The sequence below is a fragment of the Lemur catta genome, chromosome 5 (assembly GCF_020740605.2).
Source record: "Lemur catta isolate mLemCat1 chromosome 5, mLemCat1.pri, whole genome shotgun sequence".
Lineage (NCBI taxonomy): Eukaryota > Metazoa > Chordata > Mammalia > Primates > Lemuridae > Lemur > Lemur catta.
In genome coordinates, this window is record NC_059132.1 from 54,410,353 (window position 1) to 54,437,193 (window position 26,841).

Sequence of the window (26,841 nt, forward strand, 5' to 3'; positions counted from 1 at the left end):
AGTTATTATAATGCAAATTTTTGCTTGTTTTTGGAAGTCCTTACCAGAGTGACTAGGCAAGAGAAAGAAAGGGCATCAAAATTGGAAAGGAGGAAGTCACATTGTGCTTGTTTGCAGATGACATGATCTTATATATAGAAAACCCTAAAAGTGCCACCAAACAACTTTTAGAACTTGATAAACGATTCAGTAAAGTTGCAGTATACAAAACCAACATACAAAAATCAGTAACATTTCTACACACCAACAATGAACTAGCAGGGGAAAATTCAGAAAGACAATCCCTTTACAATAGTTACAAAAAATTAAAATACTTAAGACGAAATTTAACCAAGGAGGTGAAAGATCTCTACAAGTAAAGCCACAAAATACTGATGAAAGAAATTGATGAAGACACACAAAAATGAAAAGATATCCCATATTCATGGATTTGAAGAATGTTATGAAGATGACCATACTGCCAAAAGTGACCTATAGATTCAATGCAATCCCTATCAAAATACTGATAACATTCCTCACAGAAATAGGAAAAAAAAATCCTAAAACTTATATGTAATCACTAAAGACCCCAAATACCCAAAGCAATCCTGGACAAAAAGAACAAAGCTGGAGGCAGCACATTACCTGACCTCAAAATACACTACAAAGCTATAATAACCAAAACAGCATGCTACTAGCATAAAAACAGCCCCATATAGCAATGAAACAGAATAGAGAACCCAGAAATAAGTCCACGTATTTACAGCCAACTGATTTTTTACAAAGCTACCATGAACATTCACTGGGGAAAGGATGGTCTCCCAATAAATGATACTGGCAAAACTGGATATACATATCTGGAAGAATGAAACTAGACCCCCAACTCTCACTCCATACAAAAGTCAATTCAAACTGGATTAAAGACTTAAATGTAGGAACCAAAAATATGAAACTGCTAGAAGAAAACACAGAGGAAACACTTTAGGATATTGTTCTGGGCAAAGCTTTTGTGGAGAAGACTTCAAAAGGGAACAAAAACAAAATTAGACAAATGGGATTATATCAAACTAAAAAGCTTCTGCACAGCAAAGTAAAATAATAAAATAAACTAAACAGAGTAAAGAGACAACCACCAGAATGGAAGAAAATATTTGTAAACTATTCATCTAACAAGGGATTCTATTCATCTAACAAGGGATTAATATCCAGAATACACAAGGAACTCAAACATTCAACAGGAAAAAAAAAAAGTAAAAATGGGCAAATGTGCTAAATACACATCTCTAAAAGAAAACATACAAATGGCCAACAGGTATGTGAAAAAATGCTCAGCATCACTAATCATCAGGGAAATACAAACCAAAACCACAATGAGATATCATCTCACCATAGTCAGGATGGCTATTATCAAAAAGACAAAAAATAACAAATGCTGGTAAGGATGCAGAGAAAGGGGAATTCTTATACATTGTTGGTGGGAATGTAAATTAGTACAGCCTTTATGGAAAACAGTATAGAGGTTCCTCAAAAGACCAAAAATAGAACTACCATATGATTCAGCAATCCCACTACTAGGGAAATATCCAAAGGAAGAGAAATCAGTACGATGACATAACTGCACTCCCATGTTTATTGTAGCACTATCCAAGATATGAAATCAACCTAACAGTCCATCAACAGATGAATGGAAGCTGGGCCCAGTGGCTTACACCTGTAATCCTAGCACTGTGGGAAGCCGAGACAGGAGGATCACTTGAAATAAGGAGTTCAAGACCAGCCTGAGCAAGAGCGAGACCCTGTGACTACTAAAAATAGAAAAAATTGACCAGGCACGGTGGTGCACACCTGTAGTCCCAGTTACTCGGGAGACTGAGGCAGGAGGATCACTTGAGCCCGGGAGTTTGAGGTTGCAGTGAGCTATGATGATGCCACTGCACTCAAGCATGGGCGACAGAGACTCTGTCTCAAGAAAAAAAAAAAAAAAACAATGATGGATAAAGAAAATGTGGTTTAATACACAATGGAATACCAGTCAGCCATAAAAAAGAATAAAATGCTGTCATTCACAATGACACAGATGAGCCTGGAGGACATTACATGAAGTGAAATAAGCCAGGCACAGAAAAGCAAATACCACATGTTCTCACTCATATGTGAAAAAAAGTTGATGTCATTGAAGTTGAGAGTAGAATGGTTACTGGAGGCTGGGAAGGGGATGGGGGTAGCCAATGGTTGGTTAACAGATACAAAAATGCAGCTATATAGGAGGAATAAGTTCTACTGTTCTATAGCACTTTAGGGTGACTATAACTAACAATTTATTGTATAGGTTCAAATAACTAGAAGACTAGATTTTGACTCTTCCCAACACAAAGAAATGGTAAATGTTTGAGGTGATAGATATGCTTACTAAGCTGATTTGATCATTACACATTGTATAATGTATCAAAATATCACACTGTACTCCATAAATATGTACAATTATGGTCAATTAAAAATAATAAAAGCAAAATATATACATATAAATAATTAGAAATTAAAAAAAGAAAAGACAAGGCATAAACTGGGAGAAAATCTTTGCAGAACACATCTGATAGAGGATTGGTATTCAAAGTATAGAAAATATTCTTAAATTGCAATTGAGGGACACTCTCCAAAATACCTGATCTATATGCCTCAAAAAATTGTCAAGGAGGCCAGGTGCAGTGACTCACACCTATGATCTTAGCACTTTGGAAGGCCGAGAGGGAAGGAACGCTTGAGGCCAGGAGTTCAAGACAAGCCTGAGCAACATAGAGAGGCCCTGTCTCTACAAAAAACAGAAAAATTAGTTGAGTATGGTGGCGCACACCTGTAGTCCCAGCTACTCGGGAGGCTGAGGCAGGAGGATCACTTGAGCCCAGGAGTTTGAGGTTGCAGTGAGCTGTGATGACGCCACGGCACTCTAGCCTGGAGATGGAGCAAGACCCTGTCCTCCCCCCAAAATAAAAATACAAACACTGTCAAGGTCATCAAAAACAAATAAATGTCTGAGAAACTGTCAGAGCCCAGAGGAGCCTAAGGAGACATGATGACTAAATTTAATGTGGTGTCCTGAATGGGATCTTGAAACAGAAAAAGAATATTAGGTAAAAACTATAGAAATATGAATAAAGTATGAATTTTAGTTAATTAAAAAATTTTGCTTTTTATTTAATCTTTGATCCAAAGGCCTATTAAATCCAGAAGCACTGACATTTTCTAATATCCTAAATTTTAACTCTACTAAATATTTGTGCTTATAGAAACTACCTCCCCCATTTGATAGGGCATAAACAAAAGCTTAAAGACATAGATTTGGGGAGAAATAAAATTTTATCCAATAGTGGAAATGTGATGAGCAGTTTAGCAGTTCTCTTCAAAGACATTTTAGGTACTGACTTTTATCACATTGCTGTATCACTGTAAACCACTGGTAAGTCTGGAAAAGGCTGACAATAATGCAGTTCATAATGGTTTTAAATCTATCCTCAGGGGCCACGTAAAACAGCTAGCATATGTGATTATAGAAGGCCTAAATGAAATAATTTATAAAATCTAAATTTCAACCAATAAGTAATTATATTTAAGATTTTTTAGGAATGTCATAAATAGTACATAAGGAGTTTACGTGGGGAAAACAGGCAAAATGATATTATATTGCCATTTAGATTATTTTTTATTGTAATGAATGAAAAATTGACCAGGAGACAACCTGGGAGTTAGTACTACTGGCCCTGAAGAAGCAATAGTCAGCTCATTCTGTTATAACTAATCTGACAGGGTCTTAAAATGTACAAATGACAATCACAGCTAATAGGATTATTTAAAAGGCGATTTCACTTTGATTAGTGATAAGAACCAGAATAATTTAATATGGAATCCATTTAACTCTAAGCTACTTGGTTTCTTCGGTATAATGCATGTATCCTTAGCATATAGAGGACTGGGTAAGAGTTAGGCTTTGAAGTACAAGCTTAGAAACCCAGCTCTGCCCCTTACAGATGAGATGCAATGTGATGTCTCACCTGTGAAAAGAGGGCTAACAACATACATCTTATAACACTGTTAAAAGGATTAAATGAGCCAAAGAATCTAAACTTAGCACTTGACAGTTATTAAGTAATGACTGAATATAAAAAATACATAGAAAAAAACCTTTGTAGATGAGTTAAGTTTTGTAAAAGTCATTTAAAACTAATAATTTTGTTGACCAGTAATGATCATGATGTAAACAAGATTTATGGTATGGCTCTAATAGATCAAAATATCAATAACACTTTCATTTTTCCTGACAAACTTACATACCCACAAATTATACTTCAGGCTGTATTCTTAGACTTAAGATTCCCTATAGGTGAGAGGAATTAAATTTCAAATGATTTTTCTAAAAAGAAAATATAAAAATACATAATAGAGTCAACAATTATTCTATGTTAGAAAATGTGCATGTTCCTTTTTTATCTTTTTATGGATGGATGGCAATTTCCATTTAGATTCTAGCTCTGTTGGTCGACTGCAGAGCAAATGAGCCCAGGAACTTGAACAAAGTTGATCTCTAGGCCAATTAATTTCTCCTGGATAGAGATTCTATTCTAGGTACAAGTTGTAATTGCTGCCCTAGCCATTCTTCTGTTAATGACACAGGGACCAGGTGAAAACCTGGGAGTGGTTCGGTACCTACTTTTAATTTCTAATGAGAAAGAAACAAACCATACATCCTTCTGAATAGCCCAGCAGCACCATGCTCTTATATTGAATGGCAAACATACAATAAAAAATGCTTGGATAATCAGTGGTCACTTTATTGCTGCCACCAAATTCATATTTATGTTCTCCCCTTTAAAAAGCTTCAAAGGCTCCTGAGTCCTTTTGGAATCAAGTTAAACTCCTTAACTTAGTATTCAGAGACCTACTGCTCTCTGGCCATAACATACTTTTATAATCACACTACTATTAATACATTCCTTCACATATCCTATATTACAGCAAAACAGGACCACTCGACATTCCAAGAGGAGTCCTGCACATTGCTGTCTCCTTGCCTTTGCCTGTTCCTGAAATACTTCTGCTTGTCCCCACTGCCCAATCTGACCTTACTTTCCAGGCTCAGGCCAGAGCTCCCAATCCACAGGGCTCTCTCCTCCTCCTGTACTTTCCCAGACCTGTGAGCCCCACATAGGACTTATTCTGATAGCTCTTATCTCTCTCAGGAATCAGTAAGGGTCTTACGGGTGAACACTGTATTTTTGCATCTTTGTATCCCCTAATGCCTCATCTGCTGAATTCAATAAAGAATCATTTCTGGTGATAGAATGACTATATTACTCTAAAATATAAAATCATCAAGAAAGCAAATCTATGATTTACATTCATCTACTTTAAATAGTAAGAGATCATGATAAATTTTGTAAAAGAATAAATTAAACATAAGCAGAGAACTTAGAAAACATTAAACAAAATGATGGTACTTTATTAGTAGTATGTCAAACCAGGCCACATTATCAGTGAGTTAAAGCAGAAGCAGCAATGGAAAATTTCCATTCTAACTCTTAACGGGCTTGAAAGCAGTAATAAAATATAAAAGAAATGTATTGAAAAGAATTTTCTTCCCTTTTTATATTAAAAACTTTAAAAACTCTTTAAATAATTATAAGCACATATATGATGTATATTCTGAATATTTTATATTAAAGTTGTCAGAAATTTAAATTCCCTGTCACAACCTGCTCATTTCCTGTTACAAAACAAGTTGCACGTATGAGTAAGTTTGGCAACCAACTTAGAATATACGTACATAAAACACTAGCAGGCCTCCACGGACACAGATATACCTTTACAAGAAGCTCAAGCCTCACCATTTTGCTCGCTATAACAACAGCATATGTCTCATTTAGCGATCAGTGGAAAAAATAGGTGGAATTTTATTGTGAAAAGCCATTTGGGAATGCCTGACAGCTGTGCAGGAAAGAGCTTCACAAATCTTTGTGAGAAGACTGTCCCAGAGGAAGAGCAATTCTGTTTGGAATTTTTCTTTGGGCCATTTGTTTCAAATATATATTATCTGTAGTGTAACCACTGATATATGAAGAATGAGGCGACACTAAAATTAATTATTTCACACTTAATGAGTTCTTTTCTAACAAAATAATTAGCCTGACAGAACAAAGAAATCTTCTTTGGCTGCAAACCCATGGGTCAAAGAGGCCAGGTACTAAAAGACCGCAAGACTCTTCAAATGCTTAGTGTTACACTTTTACGTACTAAGGTAATAAGGTAATGACGGTATGGTAATAAGGAAACTTTAAGAGGTGCATTAATTTGCAAAAGCCATTGTGTAACAAATGAGATCTATGTAGGAGACTAAAAGGTGTCTACAGAAAGTTAATGTGCCTCTTGAAGAATCTAATCTCAGAAAGTATTAATAACATGGACAATAAGATAATCTAGTTCAAGAAACACTAACAGCTATGACAGTCTCCCAGTCAGATGCCCTAATTCCATATACAAGCAAAATAATACTGTATATCAGGGTAGGTCACATCAAAGGAGAGAAACAAACTCAGTATATGGCTGCTATTCTCTTATATCATTTTGTTATCTAAGAATTAACAGAATTTTCTGTTCTAGATGAAGATAACAGTCTTTCTAAAATCGGTCACATAAAATAAACTAACTAATAGCGAAAATTCAGAGATAAGCTCTTGACATTTTAAACTTCGATAAAGGAACAGGATTAGACTACCCTCTAGTGGAAGTTCAAGAGAATTCAGTAAATACTTTTCAAACATAATTTTCTCAGTTTTATGACATAATTTTCTCAGTTTTATGATAAAATGCACACTGTGGGTTTTTCACAGAATAAGACAGTGTACAGAATCTGGATGAAAATATCTCATTGTACACTTACCGTCTTTCAACGTACAGAATACTAATCTCACCACATTTAATGCTGTGGTTTTGCATTCTAAACTGTTTTGCAGCACAAGCTGAATTGCATAACACCCATTCAATCCCTTCTGTCACGGAATAACGGTTTTGCAAATTTGCAAAGGCTAGAGAGACTCCCACTAGAATGCCAGCATCTTAATGGCAGGTACCCAGCCTTGTTCACTGCCATACGCCCAGAGCCTATAAACAGTGTGTAGCACACAGCAGATGCCCAGACACATGGTAGGCACTGTGCTAAGTGGTTACATTTGTCATCTCATTTAATCCTCCAAACACCTATGAGGCAGGTACTCTCATTCTCATTTTGCAGATGAGGAAACAAAAGCTTGGAACAGTTAAGAAACCTGCACGGTTCTCACAGTTAGAAAAGTTGTAGAATTGGGATCCAAATCCAGATCTGAGAGTTCATAACACTTTTCAGTTCCTAGCATACCTTTAACATTTCTTTTTAAAATGTCAAACCTTATCATTAAGTACCAATTAAACAGGCTTTCGTAAGCTGGATAGAAACCAATACAAATGGATTATCTGTTGTTCTTAACAATTCCTGAGGCGCTAGATAACCATGAGTCATATTTATGTAGTCATGGGATAACATAGCTAAAAGCATTATCAAAAGTCCAAATTGCTCACATAATATAAATCCTTTACTATTTATAAAGGGAGGCTCTCTGGAGCTGTGGCCCCTTCCCCCAGGCCATAGATCGGTACTGGTCTATAAGCCTGTTAGGAACTGGGCCACACAGCGGCTGGTGAGTGAGCGAAGTTTCATCTGTATTTACAGCCACTCCCCATTGCTCGCCATCTGCTCTCCGCCTCCCCTTGCTGCCCCTCCCCAACCCATGGAAAAATTATCTTCCATGAAACTAGTCCCTGGTGCCAAAAAGGTGGGGGACTGCTGCTCTAGAGAGCAAGGCAAGACCAAAAGAACTAACTAGCATGGAGAATGGAGGCACTGACTGGATATGGCATCAGATCTGACAGTGAAAGGGTAAAAAGTTCAAAGTTAGGGGAATCCTGTGATTTAATATAGGTCAGCTACTATTTTCTTCTAAGTTGTCTTTATTTTTTATTATTTCTTGACTATTTAAGACTTATAATATTATTTCAAGGCATTTAGGTGATGATAGGACATATTTTGAGGCTACAAAAATCTACTAGTATATAAGTAAACATTTAAAACATGAAATGCTTCCAATATGTAAGAATGATATATAAAAGCATCAAAAAATAAATCCATAAATTATATTAATGATACAGATATATGTTTATACAAGCTAACCCACAAAATTTGGATTCAAGGTGTTTTCCTATTGTAAAGAATAAGAACAGCCGCTTTGATTTCATGCAGCTTAAGTTGCTTAGCTAAAAGTCTCATGATTTCAAAACACTTTTCTATGAGCTTATTGTAAGCCAACAAATACTAAGCCTCCGGAATTCCAAGTTTTGACGTGCTATCTTCCACAGTTAGTCATTCATTACTAAGTATAAATTTCAGGCAAAGAAAAGCAATAGATTAAAACTGAAAAGTAGCATGTACTTCAAATGCTTATAGATAATTCAGGTTGGTTTTATAAAAAAAAAAAAATTTATGTGTTAGACATATCTTCTAAGCAAACTGAATTAACTCTCCAAAAGGGCATAATATAGGTTAGAGACATAGAATAGGAAAAAAAAAAAGTGACTCAAATTTATTTAGAAGCAACTATCTCCTCAGAATAGTATTTCAGAAAATCTTTTAGCTTTAATTTGCCTTTAGTGATAGATGTTCTCAGATTAGTAAAGAGAGAGGATTCAAATGAGCATTTGGGAAGCCCAATTCCTTCATTTAAGAATTCAAAATGCAGTTTCTGAAGAGTAAGGTCATGCATCACTAAATATCATACATTTTTCAGGATATTAGAATCCTAATTGAAAATGAAAATACACTATATTCTAAGAAGACTTACATAGATCTCATTTCCAAAGCAGAATTAACTATAAAAATTATTAGAATTATAGTAAAATGCATTTAATCAGTAGAGTAGTATTAAACAAAGAACAACTATTGATAGAAAGATTCACTTTCAACTGGAAAAAAAGAGACAGTGGTTATTGTAAGAGAATGTCTCTGCAAAGAAATATACAACCAACGAAAAGCAAGTAAGTCAAAGTGATACAGTTAGATAAGCTAAAAGAAAGTTGCTAAAAAGAAAATTCCAAGTATCTTGAAAGCTACTTCCATCAGTCAGTTATCCAAGGCTCGGGAAGGATCATTACTATACCTACGAGAGGGAAATAACGCAGAGGGCAACCACAGATATTTTACATTTCTTTTTTCCATGATGCCCTTCAGAAGGAACAAAACACCAACCTGGGAAGGCACTGTAACAGCCAGGGGGCTTGAAGAATACAGTTCATGAAGACCTACTGACAGCTGCCATCCTACCCTCATCCAATTTAGGATATCACTGATGTAGCCAGGAGGGGCCTGGATCCATATATTAACTGTATGATACTAAGCAAGTCACAACCTCTCCAAGCCTTAATTTCTTTATCTGTAAAGTGGGGATAATAAAAGCTACTTTTGTAGGGTTCTCGTGAGAATTAAAGACAGTTATCTATAAAGCACCTAATAATCTCTAGTAGGTGCTATAAATGTTAGCTATTGTTATCAGCAAGGGCATTCCAAATACCACTTGTCTATTTTATTCACACACGAAAAAACTGCTTTATGATTTCTAATTACTTTGTAAATCAGTCTTGTTTTGCTTTAAATAAGGCAATATTAAAAAGAGGAAGAGATGATAGGGTATGCTTAGCTTCTCACCTATGAGACTAGATGAGGGTATGAACTCAAAAAGTTTATCTCCTACAAGATAGCTCCCACCTCCTGCTTCACTAAGATCTCAGCGTGATTAGAAAATAGTAAGCCATAATATCATCCTCAGATGTGGGATTGTCAAACATAAAAGATAATTTTCTGAACATAAACCCAAGAAAAAAAGAATACCAACATAATCCATCCAAATGAAAACAACAAAAAAGTAAACTTTCACAAAGCATAAAGTTAGCCAAACACCCTCCTTTAATAAGATTTATTTGATCTGTCATCAGTTTGAGGATAAAAAAACATGCTACAAAACATAAAGCTCTTGCAGAACTGAATTTTAAAAGCAACAATTTCTGAAGTACATCCTACGGTCAGGACAAAGTCACCTAATCCCTTTTATTTTCTATATTTATATTTTTAAACAAAAAGACCCAATGTCACAAAGCAGCTCCAAGTCACTTTAAGAATCAACAAAATTATGTGTCCTGAGCTGAGCTGAGGCATAAACAGTTAGAGGTATATTTTAAAAATAATTTCTACACTTCAAATCATTTTCTATCTTATGCTCAGTTGATGAGAATTTGAAATTAGCTAGAACTCATGACTGTCAAAAAAAAATCCTGTTAACAAAGAATTTAATGTATTCTTAAAAGCTATGAAATTATGCCAAATCCTGTCCAAACAGTTTTCATTCCTGAAAGTAATATACAGATGCAAACATCAGACTTACTCAGATTTGCTGTCATGGATTCTAAATCTGCCATTAAAGCTGGGAGCTGCTGGAGCTGCTCCTGCAACTCTAGGAGGCTCGTCCTCTTCCTCTCCCAGTGCGCTGAAAGCATAACCACCTCACTATCCACCAGCTGCAACACACAAGAGGAGGGGTGAAGTGGAACCAAATTGTAGGAACAAAGAAGGTATAGTTAGCATAATGACATTTAATGCTATCTTTAACAATCCCTCCACTGAGTACAGATGACAGTATATTCTAAAGGAGACTGAAGTTGTTTTCCTTTTTAGAAAAGAACCAACTTAATATTCAGTGCAAGAAACCTCAAATTACTGCTTGTATCAGTGCTTCTTGATCCACAGAAGAGAAAGTTCAAAAATGACCTTAGAAATCACTGCTAAGTATACCCTGTTTTTAAGTAAACCATATATTTAAAAATCCAAATCTATTATGGAAAAAAATAAAACAAAAAACTACCACTAACAACCAAAAAGAAAATAAACAAAAACAAACCCAGAACATAATTAACCAGTAACTATTTGCTTTACAAAAGGAATTCTTTAAACAGAAAAGTTCCCTAATTCATTTAGAATATGCCATGATTCATTCAATTTACATTTAGGAACATTTATTGCATTAAGTAAGGTAAATCATAACGTATATGAAGGAATTCTTGAGGCAACTGATCATTTTCAGTAAAAGAAGAAAATATTTAAGGTAACAAGAAGGAATTCAGCCAGAATAAAGGGTTCCTAATAGCAAGGTTGTGAGATTCTAGACTAGCCTAAGATAATTCTAACTTCTTTTCCTGAAGACTTTAAAGAAAATGACAAACATCAGTCTCTTCCAGACAATTTTGTTTTGGTCTTAACATGATGGGAGAGGAAAAGGCCTAGAATAAGACTTAGAAGGAGCAAGGAGAGGTCATCTTTTGAAAACCTCACCTTCCATAAGCAAGAATTGTGAAAAATACCCACATTCTGTACAATAAAAGGTAGCAAAAACCATTATGTAACAGAAGAAAATGCATTTGAATTTTATAAGATCACTGAGTACACAGTTAAATTATTTTTAAAAAGATAATTTACACATCCCAAGACAAAGTTTCTTCAAGAGTAAGAATCTAAATACAACTGATTCTTACTAAATCTCACTAACATAAGTAATAACTTTAGAGTAATCAATAAGATAAATTATTTGTATGTGGTGCTAGATTGGTTTTGTTTCTACATTTAACCTAGTAGAAATTCACATTTGAAATAAAGGAACTAAGCTATGAAATATCTCCCTGTTGTTTTCCCGCCCACACTGGAAGGATAACCACACTATCTCTCACATTCAAGCCTCAACTAAGCTGAGAAGGTGACACCAAGCTTTATGCAAACTGCATTTCTCATTAATTTTGTATGCTTAAAAATGAATACTACCAACTGGTCTTTATAAAGATCTCTAAAAATAGCTGGGTCCAGAGGCTCATCCCTGTAATCCCAGAACTTTGGGAGGCTGAGGCAGGAGGATCGGATGAGGACAGGAGTCTGAGAACAGCCTGGGCAACACAGAGAGATCCCATTTCTACAAAAAATTTTAAAAATTAGCCAGATGTGGTAGTGCATGCCTATAGTCCCAGCTACTCGGAAGGCTGAGCCAGGCGGATCACTTGAGCCCAGGATTTCAAGGCTGCAGTGAGCTATGATCACACCACTACACTCCAAGCAAGACCCTGTCTCACACACATATACAAAAAAAAAAAACACAAACACTAAAAATAGCCTTAAAAATACTGAACAGTGCTAACAGATAATAGCTGTAATACAATAAGGAAACAAAAGTTTGAAATAAGAATTTCTGTTCATAAAATTCATTTCTAATATTCAATAAACTTATACTGACCACCCACTATTTGCTAAGCACTGTTTTGAGCACTGAAGATGTAATGGTGAACAAAGCGGAAAACAAAATCCTGCCCTGCTGGTGTTTGCGTTCATATGTTGGTGGCATGTCTCAGATTCTCTCAGCTTCAGATTTTAAACTCTAAAAAGAAAAAATAATTCCTATATTACAGAGCTGTCTTGGTTAATAATTTTAAAAATCTAGCATAAATAATTTTTAGATATTAATCATTTCTTACTGAAAATTATCCTTTTATCTTTTTTTTTTTTTTTGGTAGAGACAGGGTCTCGCTTTTGCTCAGGTTGGTCTCGAACCCCTGAGCTCAAGCAATCCTTCGTCCTTGGCCTCCCAGAGTGTTAGGATTATACGTGTAAGCCACCATCTTACTGAAAATTAAAGTACAACGTATTGAAATAAATTTAGTTAAAATTTAGTAGTTAAAATTTAACTACAGTTTAGTTCATACCTCAATAAAACTGAAAATTGTATTCTGAATACAGAATATAAGTGTATGTAGAAAGAATATATCAGAAAGCACTAAACTACCATTTTAATTTAAAACAATTAGAGATTGAATGGATCCTCAGAAATCATTATCAATAATTATACAAGGATATGAAAACATTTTGAGCATTTTCTATGTGTCAGGCCCTGTCCTAAGCAATTTACATATATTATCTCACTTAATCCACACAGCAACCTGGAAACTAACCAATATTATCATCTCCATTTTACACAGTAAAAAGCTGAGGTAGCCAGGCACAGTGGCTCATGCCTGTAATCCTAGCACTCTGGGAGGCTGAGGTGGGAGATCCCGTCTCTACTAAAAATAGAAAAATTAGCTGGGCGATGTGGAGTACGCCTACAGTCCCAGCTACTCAGAAGGCTGAGGCAGGAGGATCACTTGGGACCAGCAGTTGGAGGTTGCTGTGAGCTAGGCTGACTCTAGCCTGGGAGACAGAGCAAGACTTTGTCTCAAAAAAAAAAAAAGGCTGAGGCATAATAAAACTAAGTCACTTTCCCAAGGACCACAGTGGACCTAGATTCAAACCCAGGGAATTTTACAATGAGCTCTGCCCTTAATAATCATACTAGGGATTGTACCCTAGGGGTATATGAAAGGAAGACGAAAAGACAAAATCTAGCAAAACAGTTCTGAAAAACTATACTGTTAGCTATTCATTTATCATGTGTAATTTTTTACTTCATGATAAAAAATAAGCTATCACCAGAAGTCCATTTTTTCTACTTCTAAGTAAATAACCAAATAAACCCAGATTCAGCACTAGGAAATCAAGTTTAAGGAGTAAGACAAACCCATATTCCAAAATTCCTTCTGGTGGACACTGAGGTTAGGAGAATGAAGAAAAATCAAGTAACAGCAATGATTTACAATATGGGTAGTAATAGGACCTTACTTTGTATAAAACTCAACAGTTCAGAGTTTTGAGAGATACATCATTTATTTGATTTCCAAACAATTTTATTTGATAGGCAGAATATGTGGTATTACACCATTTTATTGATGAAGAAACTAAGAGAGACTAAGTTATTTGCCCAAGGTCAAAACATATTAGTGCAGCAAGGAGTAGAAACCAGGATTTCCAACAGCTAGTTCAATTCACCCTCCACCACCCAAAGGAAATCCATCCTGAATGCAAAGGGGAAAAAAACAGTCTAATTCAACTGCGTTAACATTAAAGTTCAAGAAAACCATTAATCTTGAAAGTTCATTTTGAAAGCAAACTAATATTTCACAATAACAGGAATTAGAAGTGAAACACTGGAAGTCTATCTTTAGAAAACTGCCCCTGGAGTTTAACCCCTAAGTCATGAGATACTATTTATTTACAGTATTCATTTACACCTTGTTAAGGGAGAAAAAAAGTTTAACAACTTACTTAGAAAAATCCTAGACAATAAAGTTACCATTGACCATAGCTGTTTGGTTTATAAGATATTGCTCTGAATTCTAGGAGTACACAGTAAGAAATAGCTTTAAAGTAGATGAGCATAAAATAATTTGTTAAACAAGGTCTTGTCCCTAAGTATATTTGCCTTGAGAGGTTGATGCTGTTTGGCTAAAAGTCACCAAAGACACACGAGCAGGTCTGAAAAAATAAGCGCATGATAACTTTAACACTATGCATATTAAAGATATACATTTAAATATTTACATTTGACTGAACAATATATTACAGAAGGCTTTAAAATAAATTTTCATTTTTTTTTTAAAGATGGACACTGTTATATATTTCTGGAAAGCAACCAAGGTACTTTTGATCAGACGTGAGTTTTAAAATAACTAAGTGTGGCTGGGCCTGGTGGCTCACACCTATAATCCTAGCATTTTGGGAGGCCAAGGTGGGAGGATTGCTTGAGGCCAGGGGTTCAAGACCAGCCTGAGCAACAGTGAGACCCCATCTCTACAAAAAAGTAGAAAAATTAGTGGGGCATGGTGGTGCACACCTATAGTCCCAGCTACTCAGGAGGCACCAATGCCCAGGGGACAGAGTGAGATCTTATCTCAAAATATATAAATTAAATTAAAAATGAATAATATCATTTATTCATATAAGCTTTATCCTGAAGATGGATTTGGGATTATCTAAAGCTTAGTAAAGCTCGCTACAAACATTCTGTACAAATCTCCTGGTGTACATGTGCAAGAATTTCACAATGAGTTACAAATGTGTCCAAGATATTGATCTCCTCATCTCATAGGGCCCAGGGTAACTGGACTTTCCCTCCATGCCCTTCTGCAACCTAGATGGAATGCTCTGGAAAAATTCCTGGGGGCAGAATTATTGCTTGAAAGCAAAGTGCAACTTTAACTTCTACTTAATGCCAACTCACTTTTTCTAATGCAATTGTTCCAATCAATTTACATCCCCAAGTTCTAGTTCCTTCTTCCAAGGAAAGAAATGAAACTGTAATCTGCAAATAATGACCATCCGCACAAAGAAAACTCAAAGCTTCTTAATTTTTGATAATCTAATGAGTGGAAATTTGTGGTTTCAATTTGCATTTCCTTGATTACTAAGCAAAGCTGAACTCAATTTCATGTTCACTGGCCATTCATGTCTTCTCTTCTGTATAATGCCTGCTGATATCTTTTGCTCATTTGTCTACTGGGTTATTAGGTACTCTCTTTATTGGTTTGTAGGGGTTGTTTGTATTTTCTGAACACTTGTTCCCTGTCTTGTTAATTGCTTGTGAACTGGTTAAATTTTCATGACAGTGTTTGATGAACAGAAGTTTTGACAAAAATTATCAATGTTTTTATTGATGGGTGGTGTTTTTTATAACTTGTTTAAGAAATCTTTTCCTACCCTGAGGTCTTAAACATAATCTCTTCTACTATTTTTTCTTTCCTTCCCTTGCCTCTCAGTTGGGATATCTCTTCTACTATTTTCTAAAAAATGTACAGTTTTCCCTTTTCACATTTAGATGAAACCAAAATTTGAACCAAAGTCTTCAATCACTTTTATTCAACATTATACTGGAGGTTCTGCCCAGTGTAAAAAGACATGAAGAAATAAAAGTTGTATGGATTGGAAGGGAAGAAACAAACTTACCATCTACACAAAACAACTCTCAACCCCAAATACAAGCTATTAGAACATGAGAATTTAACAAGGTGGTCAAATATGGGATCAAAATGCTGCAAGTCAAATACTGCAGGTTTTTGGTAGACACCAGGACAAAGAAGCTGTCTTCTATTAAAAATCTGCTAAAACTTTTTACTCTAAATAGGTATTTAATTTTATTGAACATATTTTCTGCATCCAGTGATCAATTTTCTCTTTTAATATTTAACACGGTCACTTACATGTAAAAGATTTTCTAACATCAAATCAACCTTTAATCCTGGAATAACCTGCTGTTGTCTTTTTTTTATACATTGCTGGATTTGGTTTGCCAAAGTGCCATACATTAAAGAATGTCTCCCAGGTAGAATGCCTTTTATTATCCAATATTCACAAAACATGCAAATATCAATACAAAGTTTTGGCTAATGTTTGTATGGGAAAACTTCATATTTAAGCTCAATACAATGTGTGAGAAGATTCTCAAATTGCATTTCTAATACAATTGTTAGAATATAGGAATCCTGAGGTAGTACAAAGAACACAGCCATAGAGAATATACATGTTGACAGTACTGAGAGGCCGAGTTGTTACACACAAAGAAACTTTATTAACAATCATATCAAAAGGTCAGTAATCAAAAAATAATGTTTTAAGCATCTTATATACTAACAGATTCCTACCTATATATGGGCATTTTTCTGATTTTAAATACATTTAAGGAAGTTGGTTAAGGGTTTTGGGTTGACATGTAATATACTGTAATCTTCCAACTTAAAATACGGGAAATAGGTTCCTGGCTAGAATGTTTACATGGATGTCATTTTCAGAAATGGATCATTGAACTTAAGCAAGAGATAATGTCTTTATTCTGTTTATAAGTTTTATACCTGTCTTCATGGAATCCAGTTTCATTTTTTCATACTTCCCCTGCTCAGCTTTCAGTATCAAAGTTATTGGGTCCTCATAAAATGCTCTGGGCAGTTTCCTCTTTTTTCATTCACTATAAGAGTTTATATAACAATGAAATGGTAGATTTCCTGAAAGTTTGATAGAACTCTCCAGTAAAATTCTACGAAACTGGTGTTTTCTCAGTGGAAAGATTTTTAATCACTAATACAGTTTCTGTAGGGGCTAGTAGACTATTTGGTATTTGTGCTGCTTCTAGAATAGGTTTTGATAAAAATTTCTAGGATTTTGCCATTTCATCTAAGTTTTCAAATTTGTCAGAGTTGTTCATAAACTCTTATGTTTTTACATTCTGTGAATATAGCTGTAGCTATATTCTCTTTAATTCTTAAAAGTATTTGTATTTTTTTTATTCATCAATATCACCAGTGATGTACTGTTTAATTATTAAGTAATTTATTAGTCTGTTCTAACAACTTTTCCTGTTGTTTAGTTTCTATTACAGTTTTATACTCTATTTCATTTACTTCTCTCGTCTTTATTGTTTTTCACTCATTCTTCCACATTTATTCTATTCTCTTTCCAAGTATTTCAGTTAGATTAACTCACTAATTTTCAGTCTTTTTTCCTTTACAAAATTTCCCCATAGGTAGACCTTAGCAAATTCTATGTTTATATGTAGGTAATTACTATTCAGTTCTATTTTTAAATTTACAAACTTTTTTCTTCTTTGAACCACAAATTAGTCATACTATGTATTTTTAATTTCCAAACATGGAGTTTTTAAAATTGTTTTCCTGCACTGCCTTTCAGCCTTATTTGGACTGGGATCAGAGAATAATTCTCTATGACTTCATTTATATGAAACTTGCTGAGACTTGCTTTGTGGCCCAATATATGGTCAATTTTTACCAGTGCTCCAGGTATGCTTTAAAAAAATGTGTATTCTATATTTGTTGGGATAGTACTCTAGATTTTTCCATCAGGTCAAATTTGTTAATCACATGAGTCAAATCGTCTATATCCCATGCTTACTTTATCTGCTTTTTTCCTGTCATTTAAGAGAAATGCATTAAAATTGTCCCATTTTGAATGTGGATTTATCTATTTTTTCCCTGTAATTATATTTGTGCTTTATATATTCTGAGACTTTTATTAGGTACACACAAGTTTAGACTTTTTCCCCCCTGAGGGAATTGAATCTTATATTTAATGATCCTCTTCTTCCTCACACTCTTTTTTTCAAGTCTATTTCACCAATATTAACATATCCACTTTCTTCTGGTTAGTACTTGTCCAGTATATGTTTTTCCCTCCAATTATAGGTATTCCTTGATTTATTGCACTTCATTTTACTGTGCTTCACAGATGCTGTCTTTTTTTACAAACTGAAGGTTTGTGGCAACCTTGCATCAAGCAAGTCTATTTTTCCAACAGCATGTGCTCACTTCTGTGCCACATTTTGGCAATTCTGGAAATACATCAAACTTTTTCATTATTATTACATCTGTTATGGTGACTTATGATTAGTGATCTTTTATGTTACTATTATAATTTGGGGTACCACAAACCATACCCATGTAAGATGGCAAACTTAATAAATGTTGTGTGTGCTCAACCCACCAGCCATTTTCCTGTCTCTCTCCCTCTCCTCGGGCCTCCTTATTCCCTGTGACACAACAATATTGAATTTAATCCAATTAATAATCCTACAACAGTCTCTAGGTGTTCTATCACTTTAACTCAAAAACTAGAAATGATTAAGCTCAGTGAGGAAGGTATGTCAAAAGCTGAGACAGGCTGAAAGCTAGGCCTCTTGCCACAGTTAGCCAAGTTGTGAATGCAAAGGAAAAATTCTTGAAGAAAATTAAAAGTGCTACTCCAATGAACATACAAATGATATGAAAGTGAAACTGCTACTCCAATGAACATACAAATGATATGGAAGCGAAACAGCCTTATTCTTGATACGGACAAAGTTTCAGTGACCTAGATAGAAGATCAAATCAGTCACAACATTCCCTTAAGCCAAAGCCTAATCCAGAACAAGGCCCTAACTCTATTCTATTCTGTGAAGGTTGACAGAGGTGACGAAGCTGCACAAGATAAGTTTTACATTATCAGAGGTTGGTTCATGAAATTTAAGGAAAGAAGCTATCTCCATAATATAAAAGTACAAGGTGAAGCAGGAAGTGCTGATGTATCAATAGAAGCTGCAACAAGTTATACAAAAGATCTAGCTAAGATCATTGATGAAGGTGGCTACTAAACAACATGTTTTCGATGTAGATGAAACAGCCTTCTGTTGGAATAAGATGTCATCTCAGATTTTCAGAGCTAAAAAGGAGAAGTCAATGTCTTGCTTCAAAGCTTCAAAGGACATGGGCTACTGCAGCTGGTGGACTTGAAGTTGAAGCCAACGCTTATTTACTATTCTGAAAATCTTAGGGACCTTAAGAATTGACTCTATCTGTGTTCTGTCTGTGGAACAACAAAGCCTGGATGATAGCACATCTGTTTACAACATGGTTTACTGAATATTTTAAGCACACTGTTGAGACCTACTGCTCAGAAAAAAAAGATTCCTTTCCAAATGTTACTGTTCATTGACAATGCACCTAGTCACCCAAGAACTTTGATGGAGATACACATCAAAGTTAGATATATAATGTTTTCATGCCTCCTAATACTGCATCCATTCTGGAGCCCATGAATCAAGGGGTCATTATGACTTTCAACTCTTATTATTTAAGAAATAAATTTTGTAAGGCTATAGCTGCCATAGACAGTGATTCTTTCTATGGACCTGAGAAAAGTAAATTGAAAACCTTCTGGAAAGGATTCACCACTCTAGACGCCATTAAGAATATTTGTGATTCATGGGAGGAGGAACAGATATTAACATTAACAGGAGTCTGAAAGAAATTGATTCCAACCCTTATGGATGATTTAGATATTTAACTTTAAATTTGAGGTTAATCAGTATCTATATACCCTCGCTCAAATATCTACCCACTTCCCCAATAAGACAGAAGTCTTAAAATATTTGAACTCTGATAATCTGCCTTCCAGCTTACATGTTTTGTTATCCAGCATTACTGTTTTATCTTGCCCTATCATTTTTAATCCCACAAATTAGATAAGTGATATATATAGCCACTGTTTGTTGAGATTTATTTATATTTACCATTTTCTCTGTTCAGTATTCCTTCCTACATCTCAGACCTATCTTCCAAAATTGTATTCCTTTTTTCCTGAATTATTCTTTAGAAGGTCCTTTATATTGGGGGACTACTGACAGAAAACTCTGCTTTTATCTAAAAAGGTCTCACTTTTACCCTAATTCTTGATAACATTTTGAGAAGTCTACTGTGGAACTCGTTCATTGATAAGTGATCTGTCTCTTCTCTCTGGTTGTTTTGAGATCTCCTTTTCTTCAGTGTTCTGCATGCTTAGGTGTGGATAATTATCTTACTTGCTCATTGTACTTTCTGCAGAGATATAAGAAGTTACCTCTCTCATTTATGGAAAATTCTCCACCATTTATCTTTTTCTACATTGTCTCTCCCTCATTCTCTCCTTCTGGAATGTTTACTGGACATACATGACCCACATGAAACTGCGATTTTAGAGATCAAAATTGGTCAAATATTGGCCATCTCACTTAGTTCAACCTAAAGATCTTTTATAACTATTCTCTAACTTCTCTTTCATATTCTCCATTTTCTTTCTCAGAGATCCTTTCTTTTTAGAGTCTTTTTGACTCTCTCTTCTACTTCACTAATTGTTTCTTCAGCTGTATCTAACTGCTGTTAAGCACATCTTTGGGGTTTTTAATTTCCATGACTTTAAAATCATGTTTGATAGTATCTTATTCCTTACTCATTTTTAAATCCATCTTTTATCTCTTCAAAGATTTTATATATACCTATTTAATAGTCTACATTCAATAGTGAAATATCTAAAGTCTTTTGCAGATCTAAATCTTACTCTTTGGTTCTGGCAACTCAAACTTTTGGTAGTTTACTTCTTTGTGTGTTTATTAATATTCTGGGGGAGGGAGCCTGACTTGGTCCATGGAAATCTGAGGAGACTAGATTTAAATAATTTCATCCATGGAGAATTTGTATTTGTTTATGTGGAGTGTCAAAAAATACATCATCTGCAACTCTCTCATTTCTTAACACAGAGGTTCCTTGATCATGCAGAAGTGTAACTTAGAACTCCACACTCATGTGAGGATGAGATCATGGTAACAAATCCAGAAAGGAGATTATATTTAGGCCAACTTATAATGAAGACAGACATGTTTCCTCCTTGACTCCTTTAGCCAACAGGTACATTTTTTTTTCTAGCTTACCCTTTCACAAGGGGATATAGCCACTTCAAAGGTCAAAAAGCTTTATCAGTAGCCTTGGATTCAGTTCCCCATAAACAACGTCTCTTACCCTCACGAATCTCTAAGCTTTTGTTTTAGTATTTGATGCCAGCTTCCATGTTTTTGGTTTTGTTTTTTAACCACTCTGATTTCAGTTCCCTATTCATTTTTTTGTTGTTGGCCCTTTAGGTTTCCCTTAATTTTTGTGAGCTTAAGGCATCTTAAAGATCTTTTAAAAAACATATCCAGCATTAAGTGTTTTGTAGCTATCAGGATTTTAGTCTGCCTTACTGCCAGAAACCTATATTTCTCCCTTTTCAATAATTTCTAAGACAAATGCTAGGGTCCAAATTTCATCATATATATTCCTGTGTTTTGTATAACTAGTATGGTTTCACTAATTTAGGTAAATGGTAAAGAAAGTCAGTCTAATTGAACTGAAAGTCAGAATTACAGAAATCTTTTTAGAAAGAAAGAAAGTTTGATTCACATCAATAGCACAGAGTATTTGATCTTAGCTTAACTAATAATGCTTTAAGTACATATACCAAATAATTTTAATTACAAGTCATTTTTATTCAATATACATAGTGTTTAAAAACAGTTTGTTCCTCTAAGAGATGAGGATGACCCCTGAAATTTTTGTAATAATCTGGTAAGCAAATTAGCGATTTTAGGTAGACTGAGCAAAGTTAAACTTTTGTCCAAACAGTACAGAATTCTTAAATAGTGGACAGAGATTATATCTTATAATTTACATATAACTGCAAAGTCATCAGACTCAAATTCAAAGCATTATACCTAGATGAATCAAATATTTACCTGTCCTTAGAATGAAAGTTATCAACTCTCTAGCCCAACTAAATTACTTGACTGAGACATTAGACAAACATGCTTTATACAGGAAGTTTCATAATCAACTACTAGATCCAATTTCTGATATCATGCAAAACATTTTAGTACAAACAATTATAAATTTTAATTTCTTTAAAACGAACATTTAACTCTGAAAAAGAAAATTTTACTATGAGTATACCATTAGCCAATTCTTTACCTCTCCAGCACTTGCACATTCCTTGGCTCTTCTGTGAAGTGCAGCCCATGTATCCTCATACCTAAAAAAAAAAAAGCAAAAAATAATTTGAAATGCAAACTACACATTAAAAGAAATACTGTCTGAAGATAAATATGGAATAGCCTGTGGTACCAGAAGGGAAAAGCTCAAAAAATAATGGGAACATCTTACAAGGATACAGAAGTCAACTTGAAGGAGCTTCCAAATAGCCAAATCTGTGACAATTTGAGCAATAAAATACATAATGGTAGTAATGGATTATAACTCTAGTAATAAAACAAATTATTACCATGAGCCCACAGTGATATAAATAAATGAATAAATAAATAAATGGGAGAGAAGAGAAAAACTCTTTCTTACAGAATTCCAATTATTAATTATAGAAGAAATTATGGAAAGAAAATCACCATTTGTTAAACTAGTAGTAACTGTTCAAAAAGAATTCTAATGGAAGATAAAATTAGTGGTTAAAAGCATGAAGTGAAATAAGATATTTACATAGTCTCAAAGTATCTCCCCACAGGATCCTCATTAACTAAAAACGGGAATACAGTGTTAACAGAAGAGAAACCCCCAGAGCTTCCTTGATCAAATGATCAAAATTAATGTCAACAGTAATGAGACACATCAACATCATGTGCCTCCTGAAATGAGGCACTGGGAAGGACACGACATTAATCTTCTAGCGTACTTGCCAAAAAAGCACTAACTTGAACTTAATCATGAGGAAAGAGCAGATAAATCCAAATTGATGTACATTTTGAAAAATAATGTTAGTACTCTTCAAAAGTGTCAAGGTCACAAAAGACACAGACTGAGGAACTGTTCCAGATTAAAGGAGATGAGGGAGCCACGGAGACAAAATATAATGTGTGATCCTGGACTGAATTGTAGTCCAGGAAAAAAAGGACACTGGTAGGACAACTGATGAAATTTGAATAAGGTCTGTAAAGTATTTACCAGTGTTAATTTCCTGGTTTTGATCATTGCACTATGCTTATATAAAATGCTAACACTGCGAAAGCTGAAATTCCTTGTTCTATTTTTGCAACTTTACTGTAAATCTGAAATTATTTCAAAATGAAAAGTTAAAAAATACAACTTTTAACTATTATTCATATGGTTGCTGATATAAAACTTGATTGCCCATTTTATCTAAGATTCTCACTATCGAACTGATAATTCTCTAAACAGGAATACATGTTTTATGAGTGTATATTGCCTTCCCACATAGTCATAGAGAGATTCACAATTTTTCTATTGAATTTAAATAGGAAAATCAATCCAAATCATCCAAACAGACTATACTAGAGTCTACATGTAATAAAAAGCAAGGTGGAAGATCACACAATTAGTATAGCCCTGCTGCCACTGTCGTTTAACAGAAAGTTCAAAAATTTTCTCTGGTGTATCAGATGGTATAAGTATCCATTAAAATCAACAGGTGTTTACTGAATGCCAAGCACCATTAGGCACCAGAATTTCAGAGAGAAATTTTACTTTTGCATGTGTGTTGTCCTAGTACTGAGCACAGAGCCTGACATGCAAAAAAAACTTGTTAAATGTCTGCTGAGTGGAGGAATACATATGCTAATTGCAAATATAAAATTCAGGGCTTCACAGTAAAATTTTCTATCATTTTCTCCAATCAGTGGAAAAGAGCAAATTAATCCTCACTTGCCATCTAGACTCCAGATCATTCTTTTCTTCATCTCTCACCATTTCCTTTTTCCCCTATTATGTATGCTTTCCACACCCTCCTTGCCATTATATATCACCCTTCCTCACATCTACCTTTCTAGTTCAGCACTTAGTTCATGATTTTCCTAGTATCTTTGGCATTCTCTAAACCTAGACTATCCCAGCCATTCATTTTCTCTGCTCTGCTTCTATGCTATGGAGCACTGCTGGAGAAAGGCATTAAATCCATTACAAACGCATGCTATCCAACCTCACATGGGGCTTAGCTGCCAATCAGCACTTAAAAAAAAAAAAATTCATTCCTATTAGATTGCTCCCTGAAGTCCACACAGGAGTTGTTCTACATCTCTTGCAGCCTTGAAATTCATACCCATCCAATTGCTTTCAACAGATGGATGACCTTATTGCACCATTCTACTGAAACAAAATCCCTGGATGTAAACTCCTTCAATTTTCCTGTGTTCAAACTCTAATATCTTTAAAATTACAAGTCAATACTGAGGAAATGGAGACGAAATCATATTAATAACATAATCATTCCTTCAAATAATTTTGGAATATATTTTATGTATATTATGGTAGGACTAGTGGAAGAGTTCACAATATAGTTAGAAAGACCAACACACATGTAAATAATTACCTTATTAGGTAGACAAAGAAAAGTGCTGATTATAAAGCATTAGACTAGAGCTATAGGAATATAGGAGACTAATTCTCAACTGTGTTGTACTACACTGCTTAAAAAATTATGATTTAGAAGATAGAAGGAAGATGACAGAGTAAGAAGTACCAGGAATCTGACTCCCCACCTGGACCACAGTTGCATTGGCACAATCTGTCTGATGTAACTATTTTGGAACTCTGGAGTCTACTGAAGGCTTGCAACTTCCAGAGGAAGGATTGGAAAGTAAATTGAGGTTAATTTCAGCTCTCAGCACAGTAACAGTATCCCTACCTCACCCCCATCCCAAGGCAGCCAGCCATGCACCTGTTCCTGAAGAAGCTTGTGCACAGCTTGTGAAAGCCGAGGTGGGCCAATAAAGACCTATCTGTCTTTGATCTGTGCTCTGATCACAATTGCTGCTTCTGATCAGGGAGGAGCAGACAGAGAAGCAGCCACTGTTGCAAACTCCTCCCTCTCTGACTAAAGCAATTTTCAGAGGATTTAAAAGGCCAGTCTCTGGTTTTTGTCCCTCTCCATTGTTTTCCCTCTTTGGGAGCCAGACACTTAAGGAGCAGGATATTCAAAAGCAACTGCATATGAGGGCATTTAGATAGTCTCTATACATGCCCAGTGAAAGGCGCAGGCTCATAAAAGACCTGAGCAGACCTTAAATTTACATTTCTGATCACTGGCACAGAGACACTACAATATTCAAAAAATAAAACAAAAACAGCAAACCCTGGGGAAGGAGGAGAATCTGATCTCCAGTGTTACCCCAGTATGTAATTCAAATGCCCAGTTTTCAATAAAAAAATCACAAAGCATACATAGAAACAGGAAAGTATGGCCCTTTCAAAGGGAAAAAATAAATTGACAATGTCTCTGAGAAAGACCAGATGGTGAATTTACTAGACAGACTTTAGAACAACTACCTTAAAGACGCTTAAAGAGCTAAAAGAAGACATAAACAAAGTCAAGAAAATGACACATGAACAAAATAGTAATATCAGTAAAGAGATATAAAACATGGGCAAGAACCAATAAGAAATCCTGGAGATGAAAAGTATATTAACTAAAATGAATAATTTACTGGAGAAATTCAAAAGCAGATTTGAGCAGGCAGGGGAAAGATCAGCATGCTTGAAGATAGGCCAACTGAAATTATCAAGTCTGAGGAACAGAAAAAAAAAAGATTGAGCCTAAGGGACACCATCAAGAGGACCAACATATGAATTGCTGGAGTCCTTGAAGGAGAGAGAGAGAGAAAGAGACAAGAGATTATTTCAAGAAATAATGGCCCAAACCTTCCCAAATTTGATGAAAGACATGATAAACATCCAAGAAGCTCAACAAACTCCAAGCAGGATAAATTCAAAAAGACCCACACTGAGGCACATTATAACCAAACTATTGAAAACCAGAGACAAAGAGAGACTCTTGAAAGCAACAAGAAACATATATAAATATTTATAAATGTTATATATAAATATATATAAATATCCTTATTGAAGATCCCTTGTATATAATATCAAGGAGTCCTCAATAAGAGTAACAGCAGATTTCTCATCAGAAACATTGGAGGCCAGAAGTGAGTTAATATATACTAAAAGTGCTAACAGGAAAAATAACTCAGACAAGAATCCTATATCTGACAAAACTGTCCTTCAAAAATGAAGAATAAATGAAGATATTCCCAGATGAACAAAAGCTGAGGGGGGTTGTTATCACTAGACCTGCTCTGCAAGAAATGCTAAAAGGAATCTTTTAGGTTGAAATGAAAGACATTAGACAGTAATTCAAAGCCATATGAAGAAATAAAGATCTCTGGCAAAAGAAATGCATGGACAATTATAAAAGCTAGAGTTATCATAAGTTTTGTTTGTAACTCCACTTTTTGTTCTCTACATGATTAAGAGATAAATGCATTAAAAAGTATAAGTCTGTATTTCTGGACACATATAAAGATGTACTTTTGTTACATGAAGAGCTGAAAGTGGGGGGATAGAGCTGTATGAGAGGCAGTTTTTGTGTGTTGTTGAAGTTAAGCTGGTATAAATGCAAATTAGTATGTTATAACTTTATGATGTTAAATGTAATCCCTGTGATAATCAGAAACAAAATAGCTATAGACTATACACAAAAGG

The 26,841-nt window shown here is 34.8% G+C and overlaps 1 protein-coding gene across 2 annotated transcripts in view; it reads right to left on the reverse strand.

Annotated features, from left to right (window-relative positions):
- The window catches only part of DTNBP1 (dystrobrevin binding protein 1), a 129,026-nt gene that overhangs the window by 85,205 nt on the left and 16,980 nt on the right, over positions 1-26,841 (reverse strand). For both annotated transcript variants that reach the window (XM_045551829.1, XM_045551830.1), the window contains exons 4-5: positions 22,312-22,372; positions 10,491-10,623 (exon numbers count right to left, since the gene is read on the reverse strand). In XM_045551829.1, coding sequence (XP_045407785.1) covers positions 10,491-10,623; positions 22,312-22,372 — 194 coding nt within the window. The remainder of the gene's footprint in view (positions 1-10,490; positions 10,624-22,311; positions 22,373-26,841) is intronic.